Raw genomic sequence first — 27,524 nt, 5'->3', positions numbered from 1 at the left:
ACAATACAATATAAGGTGTACTAGGGCAAAGTAGTACATACCTTATATAATGCAGAAGAGTATAGGAGGTCAGAGCGTGTGCTTGGGAGTCAGCCTCCAGAGGTCAAATTTCAGTTTTGCTGTTTCTGCCCTGAGAACCCAGGCAGGTTGCTTAGATTTCCTCTTACTAGAGTTTTGTCACTTGTAAAGTGCAAATTCTGCTAATGTCATTCTCACAGGACAGTTGACTAAGGGAGTTTGAGTGAACAGCAGAGGCTGGGGGAGGGGAAGAATGGAGCATGGTGGTGCATACTTATAAACTCCACCCCTCAAGAGGCAGAGTTCAAGGTCATCCTCAGCTACATAGGCAGTTTGAGGCTTGTCTGAGCTACACGAGACCCTGTCTCAAAAACAAATAAATATAGAGAAATAGAATATTTGTTTCTATAAACAAATAATAATTGTTGTTGCTATTGCTATAACTTGCTTTCTTTACATATAACTTCATGCCAAAAATTCAATCTGTAAGGTACTAATTATCAGTTAAACAAACTAATAGTTCTTTTGGAATATGTCCTGAGAATGATACTAGCTGGGGTTCTTTTAAGAATATAAAAATGAGACAATTTCATTATTTCTTTTCTGTATTGGATCTCCAACCCAGGGCTCAAACATGCTGGGCAAACCTCTACCACTGAACCATACCCATAAGTCCTTCTTGTCTGGTTTTGAGCTCATATGTCCATGGGTGTTCTCAAACAGAATTTGGGAACAAAGTTTTCCAAACCTCATTTTGTCTTTTGCTATAGCAGCTTTGTAATCCTTTCCGGAAATTTTAAACAAATATATGGTTTTCCTGTGAAGCCCAGGCTGGCCTCAACCTCATGGTCCCCCTCTCCTTAAATTCTCAGTGCTAGAATTACAGGCATATACCACCACATTTGACTTTAAAATTGTATTAGTAACAAGTTGTGCCATTTGTATTTAGACCTGCAGACTTAAAAATACAAAGACTATGACAGGGTTTCTATGTTCTCAAACTTATCTGTGCCTTGCCTTTCCCTTTCTTTCTTTTCCTTCCTTCTTTCTTTCTTTCTTTCTTTCTTTCCTTTCTTGTCTCCTTTTCCTTTCCTCTCACTCCCTGGCCCCATTTAAGAAGTTCTTAATATAATATTGCCATCTTTGGCCAGTTTGCTTCAATTTTCTTCACTTTGGCAGGTACCACATGTTTGTGTTTGTTGTTAAGTATAAATTATATACTTGCACCCCTAATCACCATTCACTGTAAATACTGATTATTTCAGAGTGTTTGTTAAAGATATGAACAAAGGCTCTATATAGGGGCAGTGAAAGGCAACTTTTAGATGTGGAATGAAGTCTAAGTTTTCCAATCGCTTCAGATGTCAGGATGCTTAACATTTTCTTGTTGCAATCCCTATTTTATAACAATTACGAGATTCTAATGAGATACTTTTTTTTTTGGTTAATTACAAGTACTTCTGAGTGTATAGTATAGACTGTGTTTCAAAATATAGGGTCTTAAATTTTGAAGTAAAGGTGCTGGAGAGATGGCTCATCAGTTAAGAACACTGTTCTTCCAGAGGATCATATTCAGTTTCCAGCACCTACATAGCTTGTGAAACTCCAGTTCCAGAGGATCCCACGCCCTCTTCCGGCCTCCATGGGCACTGCTCTGTACATGTGGCACACAAACACCCACACTCATATAAAATGTGTGTGTGTGTGTGTGTGTGTGTGTGTGTGTGTGTGTGTGTGTGTGTGTGTAAAAGAAAAAGTTGCATACCAATTGCTCTCCTTAAGAAGTTTCCACATACAATAGTAAGACAAGTCATAGACTATTATGGAAATGTCATGGGCGTTCAAAGGAGAGAGAGAGAGAGATGACACACGTTTGAGAGAATCAGGAAAGGGGGTGGCATATCAATGATCCTTGAGGTATAATTAGGATTTCAAAATTTAAAGTGGGTAGGTATATCCAGGTTAAACTAAGATCATAAACAGGGGTGTCAAAAGATTCAGTACAATCAAAGGACTAGTTACTTTAGGCTGAAACACGGGGCTAGGGATGTGAAGAGCTAGAGCTGTGAAGGGATGAAATGTGGGGTGGCACCATACTGGCAGTGGCCAGGTTCTTCGTAGGCAAAAGGCTGATGATTTAGGAGCAGGTCTATGGCATAAGAAGAAGATTGTTGCAGCAGAAATGCCAGAAGCACTGGAAGATGTAAGCGCCCAAGAGTGGGAAGACCAGTTCGGATAAGTTATTGCAGTTTTCAGTAACAGATGATAAAGGCCTGCAGTCAGGAGAGCAGAGGGAATTCAGAGAGCACACGGGACAGGGACAGCAAGAATCCAGAGTGCGACAGGAGACCTTGATAGCCAGAGAGCCAGAGTCACTGGAAATGATGGGTAAGTCACGTCGGGGGGGGGGGGGGATTGCACCTCGATGCTACGTTTCATTTCTTTTTTAAATTTTTTAAAATTTGAATTACAAACAAGATTGAATTACATGACAATCCCAGTTCCCTTCTCCCGCCACGTTTCATTTCTTAAATCCCTTTTTTTTTTCCCCAGAGCTCTACGACTTCCCCCAGATCTCTCTACTAACTGGGCTTTTCCTTCTCAACCTGGCCCAGCGGTCATCCCCACGCTGCAACTCTGACCCTCCCACAGGAAGGACCCTCGCAGGTCAGATTCCGAGGCCGCGGCACCCCACCCGCGGGATCCCCTATCGCCCGCGAGGGCGGCGTCCTTGCTGGCGCCCCTCACGGCTCAGGGACCAATAAGAAGGTCGTGATGCTGGAACTCGACCAGCTATTGGTTGGCTCGGCCGTGGTGAGAGATGGTGCGGTGCCCGTTCTCCGCCCGGGTGCGAGCAGTGGGCGGTTGTTAAGGCGACCGTTCGTGACGTAGGCCGTCAGGCTGAGCAGCCGCCCGGTGATTGGCTAGGCGATCGGACGATCCTTTCTTATTGGCGGCCCTGAGCGTGCGTAAGCTCAGTTCCTTCCGCCCGAGGCTCCGTTGGCTGGAGACCGCGGCTGGGCCGGCTTTGGGGCCTCCATTGAGATCCGGAGGTGAGCGGACAGACTCTGGGGACTGGCCGCCAGTGGCCGCGGGGCTGGCGGGCGGCGGAGCCCGTGCTCCGCCAGGGCCCACGAGGTGGCTGTGGACCGAGGGGACCGCGAGGAGGCGTCCTTGAGGCCCGGCGGCAGGGCGGGGGCCTCGGGATCCGTGGGCCGGCTAGGCCGGAGGGCCAGCAGCATCAGGGCGTTCGTGGGTCCAGTTCAGAGGGCTCTGTGCTGACCGGGCGGTCATGTTCATCCCGGTAGAATGAGTGTCAGGCAGGGGGGACAGCGGGAGCGGATGTTCGTGTTCCCCTAGGGGACAAGTGTTCACGCCCAGGCGTTGCTTTGAAGCAGGACCTTTCTTTAAAGTGATGGAGAAGGTCCTGGTGTAGGTTGCAGATTGACCCAAAGCCAGAATCCGCGTGGATACGGCAGGTTATGCCTCTCCTAGTGGGCCGGGAGGATGCGAGGTCAGTTCAGGCAAAGCTAGCCCCCAAAAGTCTGTCGCTCTGCCTGTATGTCTTGTCTTTCTCCTAAGGGGCGTAGGCTCATTGATAACTCATGTCCTCACCTTGCACTCCTTTTGGAATTATTTGGTTTGAGTGAAGAAGACCGGACCTTCGAGGTTCGCAACTTAAACAATAGACTTGTGAGGTAGGAGGAGGTTAATGTATTCCATCTTAAGTAATCATATGGGATATTAACTTACTTGAGGATGTGCCTTTTCGGGCTAGGTCCTGTAAAGCCATAGGGAACGTTTGTTTCTGGGCTTTGCTACTAAGTCTTTGTGTACAATTAGAGCATCTCATAGAGAAGAGAATACGTTCGTTTACTTGTGAGTTTTAATTTTGGGCAAAGACTCGGATATACTGTGAGGTTGGACTGCACTTTGTGGACTTGCTTTGTTGTAGTGCCTTTCTAGAATTGGATAAATTTGTCAGGAAGCAGACATGGAAATTAGTGCGTGAAAAGTAGAAAGAATCCGTGCATAAACTATCCGATTAACATAACAACTGGTGTGTATGTCATGGCTATTTCAAGGAAAAGTGTGAGCCTGTGGGGGAACGTGGCACTTACACACACACTATATTTTTGTCTATAGCCTGGGATCAACATCTGTGCTGTTAAACCCATATGAAATTGTTGGTATGTGAAATCGGACTATTTTTTAACTCGAAAAATAGTAATTCTTTACGGTTGCACTTAATACTTTGGTCAAAGAACTTCAAAACAAAGAAAAGATGGACTTACAAAGGGGTAATGTATAACGAGGTCGGGTATAGAACCTGTTTTCTAATGCAAGATGATGATCTTGTGTGATGGTAGGTTAAGAAAGCAGAATGTTACATCCTATTAGGATTAAACGTAACTGCAGCATAGGTTAGGCTTCTTACCCTCAAAGGGACAGCATGCATATATTAATTAATTTGAGGTCAGTGTAGATACTATTCAATCAAAGATTGGAATGTGTGACACAGGCAGAGTGCTGAGTGCATTGGAAGAATCAGAATCCTTTCTGTAATTGGCCGTGCTGGGTGGGTCTAGTCATAGATTGAGTTGGAATTTAAGAATTCCAACACATTTAGCTAGGCAAGGTCTACAAATGTACGGGTTCAAAGGCCAACTTGGTCAACTAAGTAATTTGCAGGACAGCCAGAGCTGTTACACAGAGAAATCCTGTCTCTGAAAAAAAAAAGAAAGAATTCCAGTAAATTTAAAATTTCAAACCTTTGAAGAGTTTGAAATGTTTGCTGTATACTTTATTTGGATAAGTAGGCATAATATACCTTGTTTTAGTTATTTTATTTTATTGTTGCAATACAGCACAAAGGTTATTTACTGAGCTTTTGTAAACTGCCACATAGCCCCACTGGTGTCACCTGTAAATGCTTTTTGTAGTCACAGAAATGGGAGGGTGCTTGTTAGAGGAGATAATTTATAATTGTGGTTACTTTTGACACACCTTTGTAGCATTGCTCAGTTTTTATTTCCAGGTAGGTGCTGTTCTCTGTGTTTGGATTGGGTTTTCTGTAACTTCTCCCCTGCCCCCAATATAAAAAATATGAATTTACAGTTAGCAGGGGAAAGTGGTAGGATTGACAGTGTTCCAGGAATCCAGCTGGATGAAAAATCAGATATATATGTGTGTAGGTTTGGGATTACTAATTTGTAATTAGTTGGGGCCATTTCTGATAGCCTTTCAGATTTTAATTTGGCAGAATCAACTTTAATGATGATGGATACTACTCAGTAAGGAAGCATATTCAAGCTTTTGGGCAAAATGAGGGGGTGGAGAATTGGAAGTGATTTTGACTTAGATTTGAAACTAATTTACCTTCTGAAGTCTTGAAGCCAATCCTTCAGACCAGTTTACAGTGTTTCTTAAAAAACAAACAAAAAAACCCAGAGATTATATGAGAGAAGTCAGTGGACATGTTTAAAGTTTTCTTACTCTAAATCTAGGCCCCAATTAAAAGCATTTTGTAGTTGTCATTTTTCAGATATTTATTGATCAGTGCAAAATGCTGGAAAGGCAAATGGTACAGTTCACTGTGCAAGACTGAAAAAAATGAATAAATACAGATAAATGTCTATTATATCTTTATGCCTTATGAATAATTGCTGTCTTTTCAAAATTGAGACCCACAGTAAGAAACACAAATCTCAGCGGGACTGTCATGAATAATTTCATGACAGGTGAATGTATATATTACTCACTCATGCTTCCTGTCTTATCTAGCAACTGCTTTTATGTCATTTTCTATTTTGAATTAATTAAAACTGTTCTTATTGACAAAATTGATTCATGATTAAATTAATGTGTTGTGACCACCTTGGAAACCAGTTTTACTGGCATGTCTGGTATGATTGAAATGTAGGGGGAAAATGGAGTGTTTCAGTTTAGAGATAATATTTGCTAATTTGCTTCATTCTTAAAAGCCAGGCCTCTACCTACCCCCCCATACATTATTGCCTTCTTTTAACTAAATTTGTTTTTTACTGTCATCAGTAGATAAGTGGATTCTTAATATGTTTGAATTCTTGCTGACAGTCAGTGGACTCAATGGTTGGTTTTCATTTTGTCTTTTGCATTAAATTGTGTGTGTTAGTGTGTGTGCCAGGGCATGAGTGTGAAGATAGAGTACAGCCTTTGGATGTGAGGAATAGTGAGGCTTAGATGCAAGTACGTTTCCCACTGAATCATCTCACAGGCCCTAGTTGTGAAATCCTAATTGTGATTGATTTTTATGGGTAATATTCTTCATTTTTGTTATGTAAGAAATAAATACGGCTTACACGTATCCCTGTAGGCCATCGGAGGCCTTATAAGGTACTTTTCAAATAGGAATGTCAAAATTATTAATTAGTCGGCAAGCATGGGAAAAGTGGTAGTCATTAACTCAGTTCTTCTTGCTATTATTCTGTTGAGAATCCTTTTGTCAGACAAGTTGTTAGGTTTGTTGTTGTTTTGTCTAACAGAGGGCCTTTCCCTGAGCAGTATCTTTTCTCCCCGTGGGTCTTTGTACATGATATGGACATACATTTTAGCCAGTCATCTGTTTCTACTGACTTTCCAGTCTTGGTTAGCTGTAAAAGTTTAGGAACCTTCCTAAACTTAACACATTTAAATTGGTTTTATAGCCCTGTAGTTTGCTGGGAGAAAAGCAGCCATCCTAGCAAAATGCAGGCCACTTCTTTACTAATGTAGAAGCATCTATCAGAAAAGACTTATGGGGATAGTCATCTTAGGGCAGTTTATTAGTTTATTAGACATTGTGCCAGTGATGTTCTGCCAAGTGTTTTATAGAATAAAATGGGTAACAGGGTCTTGCTTATAAATCACCATGATTTATGGCAAGAAATCAAGAAACTTCATTGATGTTACCTTTTTTTAACCATATGGATAGTGAAGAGGGTGTTTATGGGTTTTCTATTTGAATAAGTAGAAAATATGAATACTTGTTTGGGGTTATGCTTGAAACTTACTTTTAAAGAAACAATTGTATAGAAGTTGGTTGCCAGTGAGTAATAAAAGATTTAAGTGTTTGAAGAAGTAGCAAGAGCCGTTTTAAAAGAATATTACAATTACTTCCCAGAAATATGTGGAACACTGAAATAGTCCTCTGTGTAAGATGCTCCACATGGGGCTTACAGCATCCTTTTGTTTTCCTGAAAGTGAGCTGTATGCTAAATGTTCATATGTGGTGTTTCCTTCAGGATCCAGGGACCGAGTGGCTACAATGTTGTCACGACTTTTCCGTATGCATGGCCTCTTTGTGGCCTCCCATCCCTGGGAAGTTATTGTGGGGACGGTGACACTTACCATCTGTATGATGTCCATGAACATGTTCACTGGCAACAACAAGATCTGTGGTTGGAATTACGAGTGCCCAAAATTTGAGGAGGTTAGTGAGATTCATTTGATTCTGACTAAAGTAAATTACATTGCAATTTCTAAAGAATGTCTGCTTTTTAGAGAACATATAAGCTAAGAATTCTGAGTGAAGTCTTAGCTGGTGGGCTTACCTCAGATTCTCAGCTATTCACATGGTATGGATTGCATTTAAAAATGCTTTTTTTTTTTTTAATACTAGTTAGAGTGGGTGGCTCTGGGAAATACACCTTTTGTAAGGACTATCAGGGGAAAATGACTGAAGAATTACAGATTGCTTAATAATTGTATTCAATTTTTTATTTCTGTGTTGGCTATTTTGATTTGGTTGTACTATGCTGGCATTTATATTCTTGTGGTAACATGTAAACCAATGATACAGAATAAAAGTCTTGCTTTTGAGAACTTCTTTGAAAGTGCTCTCTCTGCCAATAGGATGTATTGAGCAGTGACATCATCATCCTCACCATAACACGGTGCATCGCCATCCTGTACATTTACTTCCAGTTCCAGAACTTACGTCAGCTTGGGTCGAAGTATATTTTAGGTAATACTGATTTTCCCCTTTGCATGCTGTCTGATTTGCTGTGGGAATTTCTAATTACATAATGCCGTTAAAAGTGTTGGGACGTTCAGTAGTTACCAGATTCTCCTTAGTAAATATTCTCAAATCTAAAGCCTCAGTAACATGGAGGAAAGTGAAATTGTTCTTATCAGAACAGTGTATGAGTCTAAATGTTGGCCTTTGTGCAATAAAGAGTTCTGAGTGTTGAATTTTGCCATTTTAGGTATTGCTGGCCTGTTCACAATTTTCTCAAGTTTTGTCTTTAGTACAGTCGTCATTCACTTCTTAGACAAAGAACTGACGGGCTTAAAGTAAGTATTTAAAGCTCAAGTGTATGTTCTCTAAAATACATTTTAAGAACCTTTATTTCCTGTGTTATAAAGGTGATGTGTAAATTTAGGAGTTTATAAATGGGAAATTTTCATGTACCTTTTCTATTAGCTAGTTGTAACTGTTAACATTTGATATTCTTTTCTCATTTATCTTAGACATATTTTGAGTGTCATACTGTATATGGTGTCTTATGTCTTTTTTGCCTGATATAGTTCATTTGCATTTTTCATGTCCTTGATGTTAAAGTAAATTATTAGTGATGGCTATACAGTATTTTTCTATATGAATATTTGGTAGTTTGTTAATCTAACAATGGATTAAGTTGATTTTTCTTCATAAGTATCACAGTGTTATTATCTTTTTTTTAACTTTTTTTTTTATTAGTTCAAGTTAGGAACAAGCTTGTTTTACATGTCAATCCCTTCTCCCTCTCCCCTATCTTTCCTCCCCCACCCCCGACCTGCCCCCCACCCCATCCACCCTCCACTCCCCAGGCAGGGTAGGGCCCTCAACGGGGGCTCTGCAAAGTCCACCACATCTTCCTGGGCTGGGCCTGGGCCCTGCCCAATGTGTCCAGGACAAGAGTGTATCCCTTCACGTGGGATGGGCTCTCAAAGTCCCTTCTTTCACCAGGGAAAAATACTAATCTACTACCAGGGGCCTCCTGGAGTGCAGAGGCCTCCTCATTGACATCCATGTTCAGGGGTCTGGATCAGTCTTGTACTGGCCTCCCAGACAGCATCTGGGGTCGATGTGCTCCCCCTTGTTCAGGCCAGATGTTTCTGTGGGTTTCTCCAGCCTGGTACTGACCCCTTCGATCTTCATTCCTCCCTCTCTTCAACTAAGTTTCAGAGTTCAGTTCAGTGTATATCTGTGGATGTCTGCCTCTGCTTCCATCAGCCACTAGATGAGGACTCTCCTTATGGGTCAGGACGGCTGATTAATTTCTTTATAGGCAATTTTTTGTTCATGTTCACCTTTACCCTAGGAGTTACTAGGAGGATACATATCAGGAGTATCGTAGTGGCCTGTGTGTTTGCTTATATGAAAGCTTTGCTTTTTTAAACTCTTTCTGGGGGCAGGGGAGAGGGTAGCTTTCTAATACTATCATCACCAATTTGTAGGTTATACATTTCTCAATGCTAATTCAAGTATTTTTATAAGCCTAGCGTAACACTTTGCTGAAAATACATTGAAAGGTGTTTCTGTATGTTCATTTACATTTTAACATTGTGAAGTGTTTTTAGCTAAGCTGAACATAATGGAAATGCCTATACTTCCAGCACCTGGGGGATGGAATCAAGAGGATCAAGGGTTCAAGGCCAGTGTCAGCTACATAGGAAGTTAGAGATCAGCCTGGGCTTCATGAGACTTTGTCTCAAAAAAGTAAAGCAAAATGAACTTCAGCAAGTATTCTGGGCATCTCTTAGCTTCGAGGGTTGCAAAGAATCCTAGCAGAAAATTATGGCACCGATGATAACTCAAAGTGTGATATGGGAAGAAGGGTTATTGTAAAAAGAGCTTTCTAAAATAGTATTTTCCTTGTATTAAATGGAACTTGTCTTGTTTTTTTTCCCCCAGTGAAGCTTTGCCCTTTTTCCTGCTTTTGATTGACCTTTCTAGAGCGAGTGCACTAGCAAAGTTTGCCCTAAGTTCAAACTCTCAGGTGAGTCTTCTTTAAAAGCCTGTAGTGTGACATTATTCCTCTACATCTGTTTGCATTCTTAAAATGAGTTAATGAGTTTAGTTGTCCCAAGCCTTTTGACTTACGTTCTAAGACTCAGTTCTCCTCCTGAAATTACAGTGCTTGGATAGAGAATCTACCTGTCAATCTCTTAGGGAATAGAGTGAGTGTTTCAGTTACTTTTCTCATTGCTGACCAAATACCTGACACGGAGCACCTTAAGGAAGAAGGGTTTCTTTTGGCTTATGGCCCCAGGGGATCCAATTCATCATGGTGGGTAAGGTGCGAGTGGGGACTGGAGGCAGTCCAGGAAAAGAGAGGACACAGGGAGTTGGACCAGGCTGTGAAACCAGAAGGGCCACACTCTGATCCACTTCCGCCGATGAGGCTCCACACTCTCAGCCTTCCCAAGAAGCACCACCTCCTGGGGACCAAGTACTCAAACATGAGCCTTTGGGGGTCATTTCACATTCAGACTGTAGCAGATCTGGTGGACTGGAGTCTCTGGTCACATTTGTCTCTAAACCTCTCAGATTAGTGTTTCCCATCTTAAGTTTCATCATGATATTTCATTAGTGACTTTTAAAAACACAGCATTGTTTTAGCAACCTTGTATCAAAACTATTAATTTTGAGACAGACTGCCTCAGTCTGTACTGAAGTGTAGTGATCCCCTTACCTTGGTCAGCTGAGCTCAGACATTACAGACATGCACCACCATGTCCTACTTAGAACTTTTTATAATTTTCCTTCAAAGATAGGCATTGAGCCTAGGACCTTTTACAGGTTTGTCAGGTGCTCAGTCAGTGAGCTACCCTCTGCCCCAAGCTGTCAAGTTGCTCATGATTCTGCCTGGATTATTGGATAATGCTTAGGATCATTTGAACATTTTGATAAGAAAATTATCTAAGTTTTATTGTACTAATGTGACCTCAAAGAATTCTCAATGAAGCTTCTGACAGTGGGAGCCAGCATATAGAAGGGTAAGGGTTTAATTAATTAGGTAGAATTTAAATGGAATATTCTTTGGAAGTTTGTCCATCAGTGGGAAGGGAAGCAGAGTCCTAATAGGTCTTTTTGGTGGTGGTGGTGGTGAATTGTATTCCTGCCCCATTTTTCCTCTTTTTTTTTTTTTTTTTTTTTTTTTTTTTTTTTTCCGAGACAGGGTTTCTCTGTATTGTTTTGGAGCCTGACCTGGAACTTGCTCAGTAGACCAGGCTGGCTTTGAACTCATAGAGATCCTCTGCCTCCGAAGTGCTGGGATTAAAGGAGTGGGCCACCTATCCCTGGCCCCATTTTGCCTCTTGAATGCATCCTTTCTTATCACATTTGTTCTTTGAATAGTAAAGTAAGTTTAATGTAAGACATAGAATGCTCTCTAGAATTTTAAAGAATTAAGTTGTACTTTATAACCATCACTGTGTTTGGTTTGTGCTTCAGGATGAAGTAAGGGAAAATATAGCTCGCGGAATGGCAATTCTGGGCCCCACATTCACCCTTGATGCTCTTGTGGAATGTCTTGTAATTGGAGTTGGCACCATGTCAGGTTTGTAAACAATTTCTATTACAACTAAGGAGGTCATTAAAGAGGAAAATAGAAGGTCTTGAATTTACATTGTTTATTCCTGTGTTCTGACTTTTAAATGATTTAAATGATTTAAAATGTAAATATTATTAGTGTGAGGGTATATGGACCTCTGTGAGTGTGGCAAAAATGTAGTAGTTGGTTACTGATGTTTTCCACTTTGACTTTCTTCTATTTCTGTGTTCCACTCTGGTGTTTTGAGTTCTGTTGTTGGTTTGTAACTAAGACAGTATTTCAAGGTTGCTCTAGAAACCCCTTGCTGTTGCCTAGACTAAATTAGTAACTTGGTTCCTTTATTTTAATGGTCACATTGGAGGTTACAAGAGTCCAGATCTGAATTAGGGTCATCTAATCAGGTGGTTGGGAAGGTTTAATTAGATATTATGATACATCTTAGCATGGCTGCAGCACCAGCCTCAACATGCTTCCTCATCCTTAATTGAATACTGGAGAATTAATACTGATATCAAACAGGACTCCATTACATACAATAAAAATTATGGCCTGGCATGGAAATTTCCCAGAACAATGTGTCTTGCTATTTTTAAGTGTCCTGGTCATTAGACTAGATTTTATGGCTTTCTAAAGAAAACTATGTGTGTGTCTATCCATCCATGTCCCCTGGAGCTGGAGTTAGAGGTGGCTGTGGGTATCTGATGTGGGTCCTCTGCAAGAGCAAGAGTCAGTCTTAGCTATTGAGCTATCTACCACTCCAGGCTCTAAGTATTTTACTTCTGGTGCACTAGTTGGTTGGTCTTATATTCATTATTTTATTTAATGCATAATATTTTTTAAATTTGTGATAGTAATGACAGATATTCTGCTGTTCAACAAACATTTTTATTCAAGAAAGAAAAAACATGTTCTTTTAAAATTGTTTTAAAATTTACATGTCTGCTGCTGGGGACTATCTATAGCAGAAAATTATTATTATTTTTATTGTATATTTAAATTCACTTTTGGAGACTAGGGAAGGTAACACACTTGCTGTGCAAGTATGAGAACCTGAGTCAGGAACTCTGGAGCCCGTGACAGTATGTCTGCCATTCCAGTTCTCCTATGATATAGGAGAATTTCAGGTTCAAGGTCTAGCTAGCCTGGCATAAGCTGTGGACCTCAAAGAGATTGCCTCCAAGGACATAGACACAAGGACAGAGTTTCACACATGCCCTGTGGCACATGTGCCCCCATAATCATGCATACTTTAAAAAATTACCTTCTGAAACATATAATTTTGAGTTTTAATGAAGATATCATGTTACCACTACTAAAATCAAATCAAATGTTGATCAGGTGATAGCACAGTTCCCTGACTTTCTTCAAACAGAAGAGAGTATGAGATGTTGAAGATAGACCAGGAAATTACAGGTCTTCAAACAAAGGCTGCTTATTTGAATCTGCTACTGAAAGCAGTAGGATTGATGCCTTGTCTTGAAGTGGTTAGAGAAGTGAACACAAGAATTGGAAGTGTAAGCCAGGCAGTGGTGGTGCTCGCCTTTAATCCCAGCACTCGGGAGGCAGAGGCAGGTGGATCTCTGTGAGTTTGAGATCAGCCTGGCCTACAGGACAGCCTCCAAAGCCACAGAGAAACCCTGTCTGGAACCCCCCCCCCCCCAAAAAAAAAGACTTTGGTGTGTAGTTGCACAAGCCACCGAAGACATTTATATTTGTTTATATTTGTTAGACATAAAATTAGGCAGTAACAACACTGCCAACCACCCTTTTTATACAGTATTAGGGGTTGATCCAGGAGCTTGTAAATACATGCTTTGGACACATTCTACCACTGAGCTATAACCATGTCTGGAAGTAACTCTTTGAAAAAGCCAGTGCAATAGAAGAAGGTTGGGTTGGGTGTAGCTCAGTGGTAGTATGTACTTTGTATATGGAAGGTCTAATTCCCAGTGCGCGTGTACACACACAGCACCACACACACACACACACACACACACACACACACACACACACACACGTACGTCACAGCTTTTTAAAAGGTCTTTAGACTGGTGCGGTCTCCTTGTGTAGTACCTCATGGCAGAAAGACTTCTTTTGGGACCTAAGGAAGACTGATGACAAAAAGAGTTTAGAAAAACAATGTTGATTATTAATTTGTGAAAAGCATTGGTTAAGTATGGTTGAGTTTGAAAAATTCCTATTCACTTACTGTTTAAAGTGTAGGTTGGTTTTATTATTATAATTTGCAGTTTCTCAAATGCCCATGGTTATGAGAGTAAATAATGTAGAATTAAAAAAAATACAATGTATACTTTATCTCAGATGATGTCATATTTAAGAAATAAAGCATACTTTGAATTTTTATATTAGCTTTTCTAATTAATTTTTATTAGGGGACTTGTTTCTTAATTTATATTCAGCACATTTTTTTGTTTTGTTTTAATCTGAGTGTAAGAGTAGGAGTTGGTGATCTTACTTTCTTTTCTGGCCTCTACAGTTCTGGTACCTTCTATTTGACATTACCAAATCACCTCTGAAACATTTTGTGGTGAAATTTTTGTTAATTTTCAATCTTAATTTCTTAATGTTTTGCATTGATTGTATCATTTTCAGGTAGGTCAATGAAATAAAACTCTAAGAACATATAGGAGTCCTTTGGGAATTCAAACTTAGTGGTATGCAGGGGCTATTTACTTAAATACTATGTCAGAAAGGCATACTTGCTTGTGGACATGTTCTTTGACAAATTGCCCTGCATACAGAGGTGAATTGCTTTTGTGATAAGTGAATCCAGGTGAGTAGTGTAGATTGCAGGGATGAAGTTACTTCTGTTAGAGTAGCTGGTCCTCTAGCTTCTTGTCTTAGCCAGTGATACTGTTTTATGAAAGAATTGGGAACACATTTGTTGACCAGATGTTTTAAACACTAGCATTATGTATAGAATTGTAATATTGGGGACTCAGGCAAAGTCAAGGTCTGTGTCCTTGAGGGAGTGAAGAGTTTCTTAGCTGCTGTTCCTGAAACCTTAGCATCATCGAGTTGCTAGTTTCCAGTAGATGCCAAAGGACTTAATGTAGTAAAACTTGCCCATATTTGTCTAGCTGTAGGAAGACCTGTAAAATAAATGGTGGGTAAAAAATCCACACTTTATCAGCTGTGTATGTCATTGCTCTCTATCTAGGGGTGCGTCAGCTTGAAATCATGTGCTGCTTTGGCTGCATGTCTGTGCTTGCCAACTACTTCGTGTTCATGACATTTTTCCCAGCGTGTGTGTCCCTGGTCCTTGAGGTAAGAATGGTTTTCCTGGTGGCATTAGTTAAGAGTATTTCTCCTTCTGTCACTTCAACTAAATCAGCTGTGTATCTCCTAATGCATTGCTGACTTACTTTGTAGCTTTCTCGGGAAAGTCGAGAGGGTCGTCCAATTTGGCAGCTCAGCCATTTTGCCCGAGTTTTGGAAGAAGAAGAGAATAAACCAAACCCTGTAACCCAAAGGGTCAAGATGATTATGGTAATGACATTTTTCTTGTCCAGTATTTGTAATTTCAATGTTTCTTATGCTTTGGGTATTTGGAGACTTTCTGTGTTTTTAGTTTCCCATCTTGTTTATATATTTGGTCCTTCCAGTTATAGTCCAGTGTCCTCTCTTTTTTCTGAGTTTGTTCTTCATTTCTTTGAAGTTCTGGGGCTTTAGTGTGTTGTTTTGAGACAGTATCTCCTGCCTCAGCCTCCTACGTTCGGGGATTCCAGATGTATGCCGCTATGCCCTCAGGCCTTCTAGTGCTTGTTATCTTGTCCCCTCTATCGTGAAAGTCTGTTCTTTGAACTGTTTGAATGGTGATGGGAACACTGCTTTTATTAGCCACATAACAAACTGATCATGATAAGGTGAGGCCAAGGAAGATAGTGTCTGGTGATGCACTTGAGAGGTGAGAAGGCAGAGGGTGCACAATTAATTGAAAATTTGTTTCTTCAGTCTTTAGGTTTGGTTCTTGTTCATGCTCACAGTCGATGGATAGCTGATCCTTCCCCTCAGAATAGCACAACAGAACATTCTAAAGTCTCCTTGGGACTGGATGAAGATGTGTCCAAGAGAATTGAACCAAGTGTTTCTCTCTGGCAGTTTTATCTCTCCAAGTAAGTTGACTGAACCCCACAGTACGCTGCACTCTTACATGGTTGCGCTGTGACATTTCTATTTCTGATCTGGCCTGTTAATTGTTAATCTGTTTACTCTCACCTAGGATGATCAGCATGGACATTGAACAAGTGGTTACCCTGAGCTTAGCTTTTCTGTTGGCTGTCAAGTACATTTTCTTTGAACAAGCAGAGACAGAGTCCACACTGTCTTTAAAAAATCCTATCACGTCTCCTGTCGTGACCCCAAAGAAAGCTCCAGACAACTGTTGTAGACGGGAGCCTCTGCTTGTGAGAAGGAGCGAGAAGCTTTCATCGGTTGAGGAGGAGCCTGGGGTGAGCCAAGATAGAAAAGGTACTTGGCTGTTCTCTTGGTTTCAGTTATCCTGTCTGAGGGTGCACCCTGAAGCTGAGTTCGTTTCAAGGTGATGTTGTCTTTTTGCCTCTCACACAGTTGAGGTTATAAAACCATTAGTGGTGGAAACTGAGAGTGCAAGCAGAGCTACATTTGTGCTTGGCGCCTCTGGGACCAGCCCTCCAGTGGCAGCGAGGACACAGGAGCTTGAAATTGAACTCCCCAGTGAGCCTCGGCCTAATGAAGAATGTCTGCAGATACTGGAGAGTGCCGAGGTGAGGGCGAGGGTGTGCACTCACACTTGGGGTGTTTCTCTAGAAGGGATGTTTTTGTTTTTATCTTTTTTTAACCAAAGGAAGTAAAAACTAGTACAACCGGGACCCACAGTGTTGTTGTAGTCACTGTGTTATGTGGCTTATCAACAATTGTGTTTATCCCCTACAGCCTTTGGGGGCATTTTCTGCAACTTTCAGATGAGTGGCCCAGGCTCAAGAGGCTTTAGTAATATCTCCAAGATATTTACCATTGAGGAAACTATAAAGTTTGGAGCAGGGGCTGAGATTTTCTGGTTCCAGAATCAAAACTCCTTTGTAGTGTGTTGGTGCTTCTCATAGAGATGAGGTGCTTTGTCCCCTCTGTATCTGTGTTGGAACATGTGTTGGGCTTCCCAGAACAAAGTTTTGTTTTGTCCTTTTTGATCTCACCAGGCAGCTAGCTTTTCCTCCTGGAGCTTTGAACACCATGTTCTGCCATTCATACTTCCAGCCATATCTGCTTAGTCTGACTAACCCTTTTTGTGTAGAGAATATGTTTCCCTGTTCTGCATAGTGCTGCGTAGTAAGACCTGTCTCAAAAATCTTCTTTTCATTTTTGGTGAGATACAGTTCTATTCTACCCTCACTTTATTAAGATATAATTGACAGAGGAAATTAGATTTATTTAAAATGCACAGCTTCTTTATGAATAATTAACACATTTAAGCTAATATTCATCATCTACTGTCCAATAGGCCCAGAGGACTTGTCCATCCTGTGTAACTGAGACTTGACACCAGCATTTGGTTAAGCATCCCATTCTTTTCTTCCTGGCTGTTGGCAGCCATCATGTCTCTCTGTACTTTTATAAGTCCATTGTACACCCCACATATGAGAGCGTGGGGCCTTTTAGGTTTTCCTCCTACTGTCTTGTACTTGAGCTCTCTTGAGAATTGGTATCCTCAACTATTTGAGGACCATAGCCTGTACACACAAAAATATTACTGTATAATGTACATATTGACTGTGTCATTGTAACAAGTATGTATTGACTGGTTTTCATTGATGAGTACATGAGCATGTAAGAGTGGGCAGGCCCACAGCAGAGTAGGGGAGCTGGGCTGAGACCAAGGTTTAGTTCTGGGTGCTGTTCTTTTCTGAAGTGAATGGGACAGTTCCCAAGGTTGATACGTACACTATAGTCACCTGTAATAGCCCCACGTTGCAGTACCAGTCTGTAGTGGCCTGACTGGGGGGGACTACAGTTGGAGCCAGCCAACTTGCCTGGTTCATACCTGAGACGGGGAGTGGAATGAGAAATGGCAGGTAAAGATATTAAAGAAAAGACAGACACAGAATAAAGTCAGGAGGGCAATACAGTGAATATTGAACACACCAAGTTTATTCTTCAACATTCTTAAATACCCCAGCCAACAAGGGGGAAACGGCAAAAGACTTCTTTATCATTATAAAAGTATGAAACAGACTTTCTTCCTTAATTCTCCAAACATTTGGTGACCATGCCTTAGATTAAATCTCTTGTTATCTTAACATTGAGGGCTAAGAGTAACCATACCTTAAAACAAGTTTCTTGTTATTTAGATAAGACATCCATGCCTTAGACCAAACATCCTACAGTAGGTCTTATGATTTTTTTATTTATTTGTTTATTTTTTTGGTTTTCCAAGACAGGGCTTCTCACTTTATAGACCAGGTTGGCCTCAAACTCACAGAGATCTGTCTGCATCTGCCTCCTGAGTGCTAGGACTAAAGGCCTGTGCCACCACTGCCTGGCTAGGTCTTAGGATTTTAACCTTGGGAGAGTAAGAATAGTTTTGAACTCTCGGACCTTAAGCCAAGATGAAGCGAAGCCATTTTATGGGCCCTGACAATCATCTAAGCAGCTCTGCACTGTTTTTGGCGGGGGAGCGGCTACAGTTGGATTCAGCCGACTTGCCTGGTTCCCATCACCTAGGAGCTGTGTTGTTTTTGACTTGTGAATTGGAGTTGTTGACTCTCCTGTCATCTCCTTCCCTCTTTCTCATTTCTTCAGAAAGGTGCAAAGTTCCTTAGCGATGCAGAGATCATCCAGTTGGTCAATGCCAAGCACATCCCAGCCTACAAATTGGAAACCTTAATGGAAACTCATGAACGTGGTGTATCTATTCGCCGGCAGCTCCTCTCCACAAAGCTTCCAGAGCCTTCTTCTCTGCAGTACCTGCCTTACAGAGATTATAATTATTCCCTGGTATGTTATTTGATTAATTAAGGAGGACTTGCTTTGTAGCTTGACCCTCCACTGCTACTTTTTAAATGTTTTTCATGTTTTTAAAGTCATCGCTGTAAGAGTCCAGCAGGTTAAAGTTTTTGTTTGTTTTCCAGATAGGGTTTCTCTGTGTAGCCCTGGCTATTTTGAAGCAATGTCTATAGACCAGGCTGACCTTGAACTCAGAGATCTGCCTGCCTCTGCATCCTGAGTGTTTGGATCAAGGGCATGCGCCACCATGCCCAACCAGCTTAAATGTTTTTAAAGAAGAAATTTTGGGTGGGTTCCGGCATAGTGATAGAATGCTTGCCTAACATTGGTGAGGCCCTGGGTTTGATCCCCAGCACCATAACAACACAAAGAATACATTACAATATTGTTGGACTGTTCTGTAGAATTAAGTGAAGAGTTGTTGGTGACAGAGACTGAGATGAGCTGTTGTCCATTACATGTGCCACCCACCTGTGTTTCGTAGGTGATGGGAGCTTGCTGTGAGAATGTGATCGGATATATGCCCATCCCTGTCGGAGTAGCAGGGCCTCTGTGCCTGGATGGTAAAGAGTACCAGGTTCCAATGGCAACAACGGAAGGCTGTCTGGTGGCCAGCACCAACAGAGGCTGCAGGGCAATAGGTGTAAGTTGGACTTTGTCTACTTTCAAGTATAAGACAATCTGGACAGGGTAAGGAGATGAAGATAGATTTGGAGACAATCAAAAGAGGCTGAAGTGTTTTCTGGATTAATATGTTCCCATTCTTCTGCTTAGCTTGGTGGAGGTGCCAGCAGCCGGGTCCTTGCAGATGGGATGACCCGGGGCCCAGTGGTGCGTCTTCCTCGTGCTTGTGATTCTGCAGAAGTGAAGGCCTGGCTTGAAACACCCGAAGGGTTTGCGGTGATAAAGGACGCCTTCGATAGCACTAGCAGGTGTGGAAATTATGCTTGTTTTCTGTCATAGCTAAAGCTATTGTTGATAGAGTGCCTCTTATAATAACTAATGTAGCACTGTCCTGTATCCATTCATTTAGGAATAATTGTTCTTGATTAGGGTGAATATTGATTCAGATGAATTACCCCATAGAAATAAATTGGTTTTTTTGAAGGTTGGTGAGATGGCTCAGTAGGAAAAAGCACTTACCATATGAGCCTGATGGCCCAAGTTCAGTTCCTTATTCCCACTCATAGGCAGCAATCGTAAATTAAAAGATAGGAGCTAACACATTTGATTAGGCTGTTATTTTGCCCCACAGAAGGGTTTTCTAGGCAGAATGGGAGTATCGGTATAGTTACAGGTTTACTTTGGGTGAAGACCATTAAAATCACACAAAAGCATGATCAGTAGATGTCATCTTCCGTTATATTCTCAAGTTAATGTGTTTGCTCTTATTTGGACTTAAGAGCATTAAGAAGTTAATCCACTTTCTAGTCAGTGTCTGTGAATGAGACTCAGCTTATTAGCCTTCATTTGTCTAAAGAAAAAATACTTCATACTGAAGTAAGAGTTAAAATAAAATTATTTGCCAGGCAGTGGTGACACATACCTTTAATCTCAGCACTCAGGAGGCAGAGGCTGGCTGAGTTCAAGGCCAACCTGATCTACAGAGCTAGGACAGCCAGGGCTACACAGAAAAACCATGTCTTGAAAAAAACAAAAAATAAAAAATGAAATTTCTCAAGCCAGGTGGTGGTGGCGCACGTCTTTAATCCCAGCACTCGGGAGGCAGAGGCAGGCGGATCTCTGTGAGTTCGAGACCAGCCTGGTCTACAAGAGCTAGTTCCAGGACAACCTCCAAAGCCACAGAGAAACCCTGTCTCGAAAAACCAAAAAATGAAATTTCTCATCTTGGATTAAAATAAGAACCGTGTGTTTACAGATTTGCACGTCTACAGAAGCTTCATGTGACCATGGCAGGGCGCAACCTGTACATCCGTTTCCAGTCCAAGACAGGGGATGCCATGGGGATGAACATGATTTCCAAGGTAAGTGTAGATCTACTGTATCTGAAAGGATGGACACACCCAGAACTCATTGCTTGGTGCAGGTTGGCCTTGAACTCATGGTGATTCTTGTGCCTCTGCTTTCTTGAGTGCTGGGATTACAACTGTGCACTACTGTACCCAGCCATATTTTTTGTTGATACACTGTCTATATATTACATGCTTAATGGATTAATTGCTTTTACATGTTTATTAAGCCAGGTGTTGGTGGTGCACGCGTTTAATCCCAGCACTCGGGAGGCAGAGGCAGGTGGATCTCTGTGAGTTCAAGGCCAGCCTGGGCTCCAGATCGAGTGCCAGGATAGGCTCCAAAGCTTCACAGAGAAACCCTGTCTCGAAAAACCAAAAAAAAAAAAAGAAAAAAGAAATACATGTTTATGAAAAGCTTAATATTGCTTGATATAACTTGGTTTTGTGGTGTTTCTATTTGCCATTTTTTTTTAAATCAGTTTTTTAAAAAGTAAATGTGTATGGATGTTTCGTCTGCATGTATGTCTGTGCACCACATGTGTGCCTTATGGCCACAGAGGCCAGAAGAGGACATCAGATTCCTTTGGAACTGGAGTTTCCTTCAGTTGTAAGCCACTAGTGGGTGTTGGGAATTAGACCTAGGATCTCAGGAAGAGCAGCCGGGGCTCTTAACTGCCCAGCTGTCTGCCTAGCTGTACTTACTGTTTTAGATTTCATATTGTCTGTGTTGTAAATGTACTCACAAGGCTGGGAGGGCTCTGGGGTTAATGCTTGAGAACTTTTCCCAATAATTGCCCCTCCCCAATGAGGAGTAGCACCGAGGGTATGCAGTTAAATGCAGAGCAAGAACAGGTGGGTGCACCAGGTCAGTTCTCATCATGCCCCAGCCACACTCCAAAAAAGCTTTGTCCCCGTGTCTTGAAACTGGCATTTTCGAGAGACTTTTTCTAGTTTTCTTTCTTTTTTTTTGGCGACAGGGTCTTACTGTAACCCTGGCTAGCCTGGAGCACATTATATGGGCCAGGCTGACCTGTACATCCTGGTCAGTTTTCTTGTCTTTGACTAATTGCTGGGATTAGAGGCAGGCATTTCCATGCCCAGAAACACTTTAAGATACTAATCATATCTGGTTTATTATAATCTATTCATTTTGTTTCCTGACAGATTTTTGTGTGGTGTACATTTTATTTTGCTGATAACTTTTTACCGCTGACAAATAAAAAATATTAAAATCATCTAGTCAAGCTACAGGTTTTGTATATAGAGATTATTCAGAAAGAGGAAAATGATAAATGTCTTAAGTTTTTGAAATTCTCAATAAATAGTATGGTGGTTCCTCAACAGCTTGAAAATAAAATTTTGTGTCATCTCCCAATTCTCCTTTTGGAATTGAAAAGTACAGCCTCAAAGAGATTTGTATACTCATGTTCATAGTAGCATTGTTCACACTGGCCATAGGCAGAAGTAGCCTACCTGTTGATTGGGTAATACATGGACACAAGTAAGAGAGATGTTCAGGCAGAACGTTATTCTAAGTGAAATCGCCAGTTACAAAATACTATATGGTTCCTCTTACCTGAGCTAACCAGAGTCATCAAGTTCATGGACACTAATAGAACGCAGACAACAGTAGAATGGTGTTAGGCTAGCAGGGGTAGAATTAATGGGTTAACTATTTTTAACAGGCTGTGGAGCATTAGCTTTATCAGGTAAGGAGAGTTCTGGACATTAGCTACATGATTGGATGTACCGAATGACTGCATTTAGAGATAGTTAAGGTGGTCAGAATGGTGAATCCATCACACATTTTGTTTGTTTTACTTCTTACTAGGGCACTGAGAAAGCACTTCTGAAGCTTCAGGAGTTCTTTCCTGAAATGCAGATTCTGGCAGTTAGTGGTAACTACTGCACTGACAAGAAACCTGCCGCCATAAACTGGATCGAGGGAAGAGGAAAGACAGTTGTGTGTGAAGCTGTTATTCCAGCCAAGGTGGTGAGAGAAGTAAGTGGTGGATGAATGTCTATCCTACTTTAAAGGCTTAGTATCTCTAATTGGGCTGGGACCAGGTGTGGTAACCCCCAACTCCACGGAGTCAGAGGCAGAAAGTGTCACAAGTCTGAGGCCAGTATGGGCTACAAACATCTTTAATGAGATGATGTTTGTAGGGCTATGCTTTCCATTAAAATGGTTGCTTTCTTTTTGATGCCCATCTACATGTGGCATTTTTGGGGCAGTTAAATGGGGGTCACATCTACACCCTTGCTTCCTAGAGGTAAATGTGAGTGTGTCTTGCTTGATTCCCCTGGGGGAGTATGTAAAATGTGCACACTGTGCTCTAGGTATTAAAGACAACTACGGAAGCTATGATTGACGTAAACATTAACAAGAATCTTGTGGGTTCTGCCATGGCTGGGAGCATAGGAGGCTACAATGCCCATGCAGCAAACATCGTCACTGCTATCTACATTGCATGTGGCCAGGTAAGCTTGCCAGTTCCTGTTGTGTGGTATTTGGATTGTGTTCTGACAAATAAAGCTTGCTTAGAGTCAGAAGGCAGAGCTAGCTACTAGCTAACCGTAGAGGTTTGGAGGATTGTTTTTGTTGTTGTTGTTTTGTTTTTGTTTTTTAATTAGAAAATTATTTTACATGTCAATCCCAGGTCCCTTTCTCTCCCCTCCTCCCCTGCTCCCCCAACTAACACCCTACCTATCCCATACCCTTTCTGCTCCCCAGGGAAGGTAAGGCCTTCCATAGGGGGTCTTCAACGTCTGTCTTGTTCTTTGGGATAGGCCCTTGTGTCTAGGCTCAGGGAGTATCCCTCCATGTGGGATGGCCTCCCAAAGTCCATTCCTATTCTAGGGATAAGTACTGATTCACTACAAGAGGTCCCATAGATTTCCAAGGTCTCCTCACTGACACCCACATTCAGGGGGTGTGAATCAGTCCCAAGCTTGTTTCCCTGGTATCAGTCTGGGGACCCAGAGCTCTCCCTTGTTCAGGTCAGCTGTTTCTGTGGGTTTTACCAGCCTGGTCTGGACCCCTTTGCTCATCACTCCTTCTCTGCAACTGGATTCCAGTTCAGTTCAAGGTTTAGCTGTGGCTGTCTGCTTCTACTTCTACCAGCTGTTGGATGAAGGCTATATGATGTCATATGAATTAGTCATCGATCTCATTATCAGGAGAGGGCATTTAAGGTAGCCTCTCCTCTGTTACTTAGATTGTTAGTTGTGGTTATCTTTGTAGCTCTCCAGACAGGGTTTGGAGGATTGTAGAGAGGAGACAGGAAGTAGTAAGGTGGGCCTGAGAGGATCTCGTCCTCTTTTGGATGGAGGAAGGGAAGAGGTAGGAAGCAACTGATGGCTACTCTCTGTTCTCTGATCTTTCAGGTTCTTACCCCAGTATTTGACTCCTGCTGATTTTATTGTTACCACTTTGCTTTCTGCTCTGTTGGAAGTGAAAGTGAAAGAACTGTACTGTATTTTTCCTTTTCTACTTCCAGGATGCAGCACAGAATGTGGGGAGTTCAAACTGTATTACTTTAATGGAAGCAAGTGGTCCCACGAATGAAGACTTGTATATCAGCTGCACCATGCCATCTATAGAGATAGGAACTGTGGGTGGTGGGACCAACCTCCTACCACAGCAGGCCTGTCTGCAGGTATGTGTCTTACACACAACAAAATGGCCTCAGGCTTCATTGTTCTGGTTTATTTTCTCTTTCTTACTGACTAAAACACACTTGGGAAGGGAGGGCTTATTTCAACTTTTATATCTAGATAGAACTTAATTACTAAGGGAGTTAGGGCAGGAACACAGGCAGGAACCTGGAGGCTGTAGAGACCATGGAAGAATGCTACTTAGTGGCTTGTTCCTAGCCTCTCATTCAGCTATTCATGTTTTATGTGGGCTGAGTCCTTCATCAATTAGCAATCAAGAAAATACCCTGTGGGCATGCCCACAGGCCAAATTGCTGGAGGCAGTTTTTATCATGTGAGGTTCCCTCTTCCTAGATGTGTCAAGTTGATAACCAAGTTTAACCATCACACCTGGATACTGTGTGTCTACCTGACACCATATCACTCCGTGTTTTAGCTGATCTTTTTTGCTATTGCTTCCTACCAGTCTAACCTAGTGTGTCTAAATAAGTATAGGGTTCTAAAAAATACGTATGTATATATGTGTGTATGTGCACACACATGTGTATATATGGTTTGGGTGTGTGTGCCTAATAAGTCATGAGATTTATTAATTAAATAAGTGCATAGTGCCAGTCAGCTAGTGGATGTTAAGTCACGTACTATGCCAGTCCTAGCTATGGCCTGACATCTACCTACTACTTCTAATGGAGTCTAGTTCTGTTCTGTGCCTTGTAGTAATCTTCTATGTTGGTCTCCGATTACAGATGCTAGGTGTTCAAGGAGCGTGCAAAGACAATCCTGGAGAAAATGCACGGCAACTTGCCCGAATTGTGTGTGGTACTGTAATGGCTGGGGAGTTGTCCTTGATGGCAGCATTGGCAGCAGGACATCTTGTTAGAAGTCACATGGTTCACAACAGGTAAGATTAAAGTTTTACAATCCTGCATGATTTGAGCCCAAGCTCTGGAATTCAGATTTTTTTAAAAAATGCACCAGGTGTAGTGGTGAACTTAAATGCAAACTGTGGGCAGATAGAGAGGCAGATCCTGTGTGCTCACTGAGGGGCCAGCCCAGCCTACTTGGCAAGTTTCAGGCCTTGTCTCAAAATAAAGGATAGGTGGTGCCTGAGGGGTGACATCTAGTGTTTTCTTTTGGCCTGAACACATGCACACATACATACGCACATACACATGCACCTCCAACCCCCATTTTTCATTGTTGACATTTTCTATATTACTAATTAGTCTTTTTCTGACATAGATCGAAGATAAATTTACAAGATCTGCAAGGAACGTGCACCAAGAAGTCAGCTTGAGCAGCCTGACAGTATTGAACTGAAACACGGGCATTGGGTTCTCAAGGACTAACATGAAATCTGTGAATTAAAAATCTCAATGCAGTGTCTTGTGGAAGATGAATGGACGTGATCAGTGAGACGCCTGCTTGGTTTCTGGCTCTTTCAGAGACGTCTGAGGTCCTTTGCTCGGAGACTCCTCAGATCTGGAAACAGTGTGGTCCTTCCCATGCTGTATTCTGAAAAGATCTCATATGGATGTTGTGCTCTGAGCACCACAGATGTGATCTGCAGCTCGTTTCTGAAATGATGGAGTTCATGGTGATCAGTGTGAGACTGGCCTCTCCCAGCAGGTTAAAAATGGAGTTTTAAATTATACTGTAGCTGACAGTACTTCTGATTTTATATTTATTTAGTCTGAGTTGTAGAACTTTGCAATCTAAGTTTATTTTTTGTAACCTAATAATTCATTTGGTGCTGGTCTATTGATTTTTGGGGGTAAACAATATTATTCTTCAGAAGGGGACCTACTTCTTCATGGGAAGAATTACTTTTATTCTCAAACTACAGAACAATGTGCTAAGCAGTGCTAAATTGTTCTCATGAAGAAAACAGTCACTGCATTTATCTCTGTAGGCCTTTTTTCAGAGAGGCCTTGTCTAGATTTTTGCCAGCTAGGCTACTGCATGTCTTAGTGTCAGGCTTTAGGAAAGTGCCACGCTCTGCACTAAAGATATCAGAGCTCTTGGTGTTACTTAGACAAGAGTATGAGCAAGTCGGACCTCTCAGAGTGTGGGAACACAGTTTTGAAAGAAAAACCATTTCTCTAAGCCAATTTTCTTTAAAGACATTTTAACTTATTTAGCTGAGTTCTAGATTTTTGGGTAAACTATCAAATCTGTATATGTTGTAATAAAGTGTCTTATGCTAGGAGTTTATTGAAAGTGTTTAAGTAATAAAAGGACTCAAATTTACACTGATAAAATACTCTAGCTTGGGCCAGAGAAGACAGTGCTCATTAGCGTTGTCCAGGAAACCCTGGCTTGCTTGCCAAGCCTAATGAAGGGAAAGTCAGCTTTCAGAGCCAATGATGGAGCCACATGAATGGCCCTGGAGCTGTGTGCCTTGTTCCTGTGGCCAGGAGCTTGGTGACTGAATCATTTACGGGCTCCTTTGATGGACCCATAAAAGCTCTTAGCTTCCTCAGGGGGTCAGCAGAGTTGTTGAATCTTAATTTTTTTTTTAATGTACCAGTTTTGTATAAATAATAATAAAGAGCTCCTTATTTTGTATTCTATCTAATGCTTCGAGTTCAGTCTTGGGAAGCTGACATCTCATGTAGAAGATGGACTCTGAAAGACATTCCAAGAGTGCAGCGGCATCATGGGAGCCTCTTAGTGATTGTGTGTCAGTATTATTGTGGAAGATTGACTTTGCTTTTGTATGTGAAGTTTCAGATTGCTCCTCTTGTGACTTTTTAGCCAGTAACATTTTATTTACCTGAGCTTGTCATGGAAGTGGCAGTGAAAAGTATTGAGTATTCATGCTGGTGACTGTAACCAATGTCATCTTGCTAAAAACTCATGTTTTGTACAATTACTAAATTGTATACATTTTGTTATAGAATACTTTTTCCAGTTGAGTAAATTATGAAAGGAAGTTAACATTAACAGGTGTAAGCGGTGGCTTTTTTAAAATGAAGGATTAACCCTAAGCCCGAGACCCAGAAGCTAGCAAAGTCTGGCAGAGTGATAAACTGTCCTGCTGGGGCCATCCAATCATCTCTCTCCATTACACTTTCTAACTTTGCAGCATTGGTGCTGGCCAGTGTATTGTTTCATTGATCTTCCTTACGCTTAGAGGGTTTGATTGGTTCAGATCTATAATCTCAGCCACATTGTCTTGGTATCAGCTGGAGAGAGTTAAGAGGAAGGGAAAATAAAGTTCAGATAGCCAAAACACAGACTCCCTTTCAAGTGTGTGTTTCAGCTACGGGTGGGGGTGGGAGGGTAGAGGGTGGGGCATTGGCTTCTTCAGAAC

The 27,524-nt window shown here is 41.5% G+C and overlaps 1 protein-coding gene across 3 annotated transcripts; it reads left to right on the top strand.

Annotated features, from left to right (window-relative positions):
• The first annotated feature begins 2,923 nt into the window (after positions 1-2,923).
• Hmgcr (3-hydroxy-3-methylglutaryl-CoA reductase) lies at positions 2,924-27,154 on the top strand. Of its 3 annotated transcripts, none has more exons than XM_027401682.2 (20): positions 2,924-3,071; positions 7,281-7,468; positions 7,891-8,002; positions 8,244-8,331; positions 9,935-10,019; positions 11,477-11,582; positions 14,758-14,864; positions 14,970-15,086; positions 15,552-15,712; positions 15,820-16,067; positions 16,167-16,342; positions 18,375-18,569; positions 19,063-19,221; positions 19,353-19,510; positions 20,458-20,563; positions 22,383-22,553; positions 22,892-23,032; positions 24,052-24,210; positions 24,955-25,109; positions 25,451-27,154. In XM_027401682.2, the coding sequence occupies exons 2-20, from the start codon at positions 7,304-7,306 to the stop codon at positions 25,503-25,505; spliced, it is 2,664 nt and encodes an 887-aa protein (XP_027257483.1). In that variant the 5' UTR covers positions 2,924-3,071; positions 7,281-7,303; the 3' UTR covers positions 25,506-27,154. The 3 variants fall into 3 exon arrangements, with proteins under 3 accessions (XP_027257483.1, XP_027257481.1, XP_027257482.1); XM_027401680.2 differs by lacking the exon at positions 2,924-3,071 and adding an exon at positions 3,307-3,532; XM_027401681.2 differs by lacking the exon at positions 2,924-3,071 and adding an exon at positions 3,559-3,716.
• The last annotated feature ends 370 nt before the right edge of the window (positions 27,155-27,524 follow it).

Source organism: Cricetulus griseus, chromosome 2 (genome assembly GCF_003668045.3).
Source record: "Cricetulus griseus strain 17A/GY chromosome 2, alternate assembly CriGri-PICRH-1.0, whole genome shotgun sequence".
Classification (NCBI taxonomy): domain Eukaryota; kingdom Metazoa; phylum Chordata; class Mammalia; order Rodentia; family Cricetidae; genus Cricetulus; species Cricetulus griseus.
This window is presented reverse-complemented; position numbering and strand designations above follow the sequence as displayed.